The sequence below is a fragment of the Ipomoea nil genome, unplaced genomic scaffold (assembly GCF_001879475.1).
Source record: "Ipomoea nil cultivar Tokyo-kokei standard unplaced genomic scaffold, Asagao_1.1 scaffold1101, whole genome shotgun sequence".
NCBI classification, from domain to species: domain Eukaryota; kingdom Viridiplantae; phylum Streptophyta; class Magnoliopsida; order Solanales; family Convolvulaceae; genus Ipomoea; species Ipomoea nil.
In genome coordinates this window covers 908,074-914,042 of record NW_017617529.1, presented here as the reverse complement: position 1 = coordinate 914,042, position 5,969 = coordinate 908,074, and the positions used below count along the sequence as shown (strand labels likewise).

At 35.2% G+C, this 5,969-nt stretch overlaps 1 protein-coding gene across 7 annotated transcripts; it reads right to left on the bottom strand.

Annotated features, from left to right (window-relative positions):
* Positions 1 to 1,849: 1,849 nt before the first annotated feature.
* On the bottom strand, positions 1,850 to 4,099 carry LOC109183134. 7 transcript variants are annotated; one of them, XR_002054493.1, is made up of 6 exons: positions 4,071 to 4,099; positions 3,851 to 3,995; positions 3,335 to 3,455; positions 2,794 to 3,240; positions 2,611 to 2,707; positions 1,850 to 2,262 (listed from the first exon to the last, which is right to left on the bottom strand). XR_002054493.1 is itself a non-coding variant. In XM_019333321.1 (4 exons), the coding sequence occupies exons 1-4, from the start codon at positions 4,094 to 4,096 to the stop codon at positions 3,209 to 3,211; spliced, it is 324 nt and encodes a 107-aa protein (XP_019188866.1). In that variant the 5' UTR covers positions 4,097 to 4,099; the 3' UTR covers positions 2,714 to 3,208. The 7 variants fall into 7 exon arrangements, 1 of the variants encoding a protein (XP_019188866.1); XR_002054498.1 differs by lacking the exon at positions 4,071 to 4,099 and adding an exon at positions 2,346 to 2,449 and having other exon boundaries at positions 3,851 to 4,039; XR_002054497.1 differs by lacking the exon at positions 4,071 to 4,099 and having other exon boundaries at positions 1,850 to 2,449; positions 2,794 to 2,900; positions 3,018 to 3,240; positions 3,851 to 4,038.
* Between the last annotated feature and the right edge of the window lie 1,870 nt (positions 4,100 to 5,969).

The window sequence follows — 5,969 nt, the reverse complement described above, 5'->3', positions numbered from 1 at the left end:
CTACGAAGACTGTCCGGCTTAGTGATCAAGGAAGTCTTTGTGTATTTGTACTAAGAGTGTTAGTGCAATCCTTCCAACAGTTGTGGAAGAAGAGTGGAGTAGGCAACATTGGCTGAACCTGTTGGTCCCGAAAGGGTGGCGAGAAGTCTAGAGGGGGGGGGGGGTGGTGAATAGACTTCTCTAACTTTTTCAAACTTTCTTCGAAAACACACAAGGCAAATAACACTTTGGTAATTTCAACTCTAAGTAACAAGCATTAACAAGATAAGCAACTTAGAGTGTGCAGTGGAATAAGTAGCGGTAAAGTGTTATGCTTAATTAGTGCGGTGCTCAAAGAGATATTCTAAACATGCAACACGTTAGAAACACTTGATGTGGTTCAAAGATGATGTATGTAAAGTTTGGCTTGCATGCAAACGTGGGAACTATCAAACCTAGACAGATAAAGATATGCGATAAATCGTAATCGGGTTAGTTCGCAGTTAGAATAAGCATGCATGAAATGTATGAGCAGTAAGTAAACAGAGAGAGAGAGATTTATAGTGGTTCAGAGGTGGTGTAATCCTCCTAGTCCACTCTTCTCCTTTCACTTCAAGGAGGAAATTCACTATTCTTCGATCACCCAGATACAATAGTGAATAAGTGTCCACTGACACTTCTCCGAGTGCTTCGCACAAAGCTACACTCCTCCAAGGTTTTTCGCAAGCTCCTCTTGTTACTCCGCCTTCCCGAGTACTTCGCACCAAGCTGTACTCCTACACCACGAGAACTACGCACAAAGCTACGTCCTCTAAGGGTTTTCACAAGCTCCTCTTGTTACTCTGCCCTTCACCACGAGTGCTACGCACAAAGCTACACTCCACCAGGGTTTTTCACTCTCTCTAGTTACTCCGCCCTCTTTCTACACTCAGTAGAGAATATTACAAAGAAATAAAATTTCTCTCTCACTCAGACTTGAATTTTTTTCTATGAAGCTCTGTTTCCCCCTTTTTCGGCTAATAAAAAATATAGCTTGTATCTTTTGCTTGTATGTTTTAGCCGTTGTTCAAGTTGTTGAACTGTTCAATCTCTTGGGGTTTTTCTTGCTTAACTGCTCTCTTCTCATCTATGTCCGTCTGTCTTCAAGTCTGCTTGGACAATTTATAGCTAGTAAAAGCTATTTGCCCGTTGATCAACTTTCGATCTTGATCGTCCATTTTGAATTGTAGTTGATCAAAAGATATTGTCAACTTGATCTGAAATATTAGGTAGATGTCTTTTCTCCTTTTTTCAGATGATTTGAATAATTTGCCCGTTGCCGTTTCTTGAATTTTGTAGCCTCCAGAATTTGAATAAATTCGGCGCGGCAATCTTTGACATTTCTGGTCCTTCATAAATCACTACACCAAATTAGAGATTTAGCGGCGGTTTTTTTTTATGTTTAGCGGCAGTTGCAAACCGCCACTATTATGTTTCCCGGCGGTTACTGAACCGTGGCTAAATAGAGTGTCGCGATCGATTTAGCGGCGGTTTTCAACAACCGCGGGAATTAATGGTAAACTCATTTCGCGGCGGTTTTTAATGTATTTAGCGGCGGTTTCAAAACCGCCGCGAATAATTAGTTATTTTTATTTAATGTTTATCGACACTTACATAACCGCCGCCAAATATTTTTTTATTTTTACATTAAATTTTAGCGGCGGTTTTAAAACCGCCGCTAAATTATGCTTTATTTTTTAAATTATTTTTTATTTAATTGTAATGCCATTTTTGAACTGCAATTAAAACTTTTCATTAAATTTTACTTTTTATTTGTATAATCCTCATTAAATTGTGTTTTTTCTTGTAAATCTCTAAATTCAAATTTGCATTGCAACCACAAACAAACTCTATATACACATTCAATTGAAAAGAAAATCAATTGTAACAAATATTTGTCAAATAATATCAAAAAATATTCATGTACAATTGTCTACATATTAATTGAAATGTGCATACATAACTGAAAAGTATTTTGACATGAAAAATATAAAGCAACATAATAGTTTATTCAATATGACTGTTTCATGCAAAAGGAAATTGCCCATTTACATCATTACTAGACGATGAATATCATTTTTCACCCTAGATGAGAATTGATAGTCATGAATTTTCCTTGTAGTATTTTGAATCTTCGAAGACTCAACAACTCAGGAACTTGGAGAGCATGGCACGGGTGGTATAACATCCTGAATTGCTTTCCTCTGAATGGCTCATATAACATCCTGTTTTACAACCTATAGCCTGTATAACCAACAAACAATATCATCAACCCAGTTTTTTCAAATGATTACAGAAAACAAGCTTTCTTAAGACAGATAAAATACCTCAACATATGAATCTGATCACGGAAAGCTTTCTTAAGACAAATTAAATTAATTAATTTAAAAACCCCAAAAGCTCAATTCCAGCTTCCGAATACCTATATTTCCTGTTTAAGTAGAAGAAAATGTCAATAACACAATGGATTTTGAAGAATCAGTAAAAGCATTTTTTTCCCACAACATTGTTATAGCTCAAAGATATGCAAACTGCTAAGAAGTCAACCATAAGGAATATGGTACAACAATAAGATGTTCACAAAAGACGTACCAGCTTTATCAGAAGATGATAGACACATGATGATCATGCTGAATCTTGGGACCTTAGGCAGATTTCCAAGTACCTAACAGCCAAATCTTCATCTTTCCTGCTCATTAGAAGAAAATGTATCTTGGAACTAAGTTTGTGGTAATGGTAACCTGAAATGGTGAAATCACCCTTCTACATACTTACATGAAAAATGTGGCAATACACCGAGCAATGTCCATAAAGCATAAGCATAGGTGCAGATAATGTATTCTTAAATATCTGAGGTAATGCTGTGGGTGAAGTTACCTGAACTGATTATAATATAAAAGGTGAGCAGTAGAAAGGCATAAAACCAATGCAGTCTAAATGGTATAAACAGAGTGAAGCTGAAAACTGAAAGAAGCAAAGAAGAGTGCATTAGAGGAGACCTTCAGTATTGAACTTGTAGATTATAGTCACCGGAAAGTCCACGCCAAGAAACATCGAATTGATATGCTGAATTTGGTGGTGCAATATTTTTTGCAGCTACAGCTTTGGCATAACTAGCTGCTCGGGCAGCAAGCTCTTGCACAGACTCCTTCAGCTCTTGTTTATCACTTTTTCAATTTCTCTGTGGAAATTACAGGACGGTTGAGGCCACAAAACTCCTTTCTGTATTGAAAACACATAAGAGAATATTGAAATCTAAAAGAGCTTGTATAGTATTATTTCATTATCATTATTATACAAGGCTTGAAAACCAAACCTATGCAGTAGCCAAAGAAGAATTTGGATTTTGGATTAGCATCTGACTCTTTTGTGTCAAGTTCCATAGGGCTAGCTTCAATGTTTATGGAAGGCTTTGCAGGAAGAATTCTCTTACTTCCCTGCCAAAGAGTTGACATTTCAGCTAGCTTAAGAAAACTGAGAAAATGAATCCATTTATTATATGTTCACTGCTATTTCTAAAGGGAATTTTGAATTTTCTCTTGCTAATTATACATTGTAGAGACACTAGTCCAAACAAATGAATTAGATGTGCCTTGTGGCATATTATCCTTATTGTAGCACCTCAAGGTAGTAAAACATAGAACTAAATCCCCTAGACAAGAAATTTTCATACTAGAATAGTATACCAAAAGGTGCAAACAACTAAAAATAAATCCAAACATCTAGTGTTTTCCCATGAACCAAATCCAGGATTAAATTTAATGCAGCATTCATCCATTTAAAATCCAAAAGACCAATACTTATTCAGAATAACAACCTAAGTAAAAGTTACCAGAATTTTTGTTACCCGCTGAGAACTGCTCGAGACAGATTGAACAGTGGCCTCAGATTTCTTCATCTCCTCTTCTGGTTTTGCAGATTTTTGTGTCCTTTGAACAAATTTTTTTGGTTGATCCAGATACTTTCTTAAGAATTTCCTGTTCAGATTGATTGAACTGAGTCAAATAATTATAAATAAAAAATCAAATATGAATAATATTACATTTAATTACCTTGGACTTGCGAACAATGTCGACATATCGGAGCTAAGGGCACAACCGCGACCTTTGACAATGACGACGACGGAGGCCGTAGCGGTGACAACGGCGACGACTGTGAACTGCTGTACGAAGACCGGCGACGAATCCGACGAATCTGGCGATTGAGCTGAGTGCGAAGAAATTGCCGGCGAACTCTGCTACAATCGTTGTCACAGACGGCGAAGAGAAGGAGGGGGAGAGGGAATAAGGAGAGATTTTAGGGATTCGAATAGAGGGAAGAATGAGAGACTAACACTTATTTAACAATTTAGCAGGATATATACATCATACAATAAGTTAGCCACTTATTTTTAGTGGCGGTTTATATAACCGCCGCTAAACAATTATTTAGCGGCGGTTATAACAAACCGCCACTAATATTTTGTTGCTAAATGATTGGTTTTTTGTAGTGAATACTCTGACATGTCAAGTTGATCAAATAATTTATCTGTTGATTCTTGCTTGAGTATAAAATAATTTCTCCGCGAATCAGCCTCCTTTGAGCGTTTCCGGTTCCACCGTAAAAACTTGATGTTCAGATGAAAATATATCAGATATTTTCTCCTTCATGATCCTTGTAAAATAATATACTGGAACCTCTGTAAAAACTTCACTGTTGTTCATGGTGAGATGCTCTGTTTCGAATTTCTAGCTTGGTTCACCATACTTGGTGTGTTTCTCCATATGGTGGAGTCTCCAATTAGCTAATCTCCATTTTAGCTAGTCTCCAATACACTCAGGCTAGTCTCTCATACGGTTTGGTATACTTTGAGTTAGTCTCCCATACGGTATACGGTCCAATATACTTGACCTTGAGCTAGTCTCCCATACTGTCAAAGCTAGTCTCCCAAGCTTAAAAATGCTTCACTTGAGATTCAACGAACTTAGGATCATTTGGCATAGCTCACACGCATTTCTTCCAACTCCTCTAGCATGGTTCTTGGTGACTTATCCGCATCATAATTGTGTTAAGCTATAATCCCGCTTAACATCTAAAATCAACATGTGATTTTCCAGACTTGTACATGGGTTGCATGATATGGGTGCACCATACTCCGTAGACTCAAACTGACTCAAATAGAATAAAAATGGGGACTACTTGATTTTTCAAAAATACATTCGGCTCATCAAAATTTACAATATATTCCTAACAGAACCACTATAAAATCTCGTGTCCTCTCTATCTCCTTACTTACGCTTTTCCTTTTTGCTTTCATATCATTCCTTTATTATTGTTACCGTAAGTTTGTCTAAATACTGAAACTCGTGCAAAGTATCTAAAACAAATCTATCTTATCCGCTGCGCCAAGACACCGAAAGGTGACGTTTAGGGCTTCTAACGAAAAGAGTCTATTCACCCCCCCCCCCCCCTCTAGACTCTCATCTCATTCTATCGGGACCAACAATTACAATTAAGTTAATTATTTCTCCTTTTTTTCCATATTATTTTAGTAATATTAAAATTACATAAATCATATTACATATTGATTTTTTAAGATACTTGCAAAAAAATGTGTCATATATTATCCAATTAATTGAATATTACTTTGCACTAATCTTATAATCAAATAAAAATACATTTTTTTCAAAAAAATAAAAAATAAAAATAAAGGTACACTTTCAAATATTAGAATTGTTTATAATTTCATCTTTAATTTAATATCTATATATATATATATATATATATATATATATATATATATATAATATATATATATATATATATATTATATATATATATATATATATATATATATATATATATATATATATATATATATATATATTATATATATATATATATATATATATATATATATATATATATATATAAGTATCTGTGCATTCCACGGGTTATTGGACAATTATTTG

Excerpts from the sequence above, each read along its gene's own strand:
- LOC109183134 (XM_019333321.1), bottom strand. The coding sequence starts at position 4,096 with ATGTCGACATTGTTCGCAAGTCCAAG. Across the intron at positions 3,996-4,070 it reads ACATTGTTCGCAAGTCCAAG|GAAATTCTTAAGAAAGTATC; the intron begins GTAATTAAATGT and ends CAATCTGAACAG. Across the intron at positions 3,456-3,850 it reads AGCGGGTAACAAAAATTCTG|GGAAGTAAGAGAATTCTTCC; the intron begins GTAACTTTTACT and ends ACTCTTTGGCAG.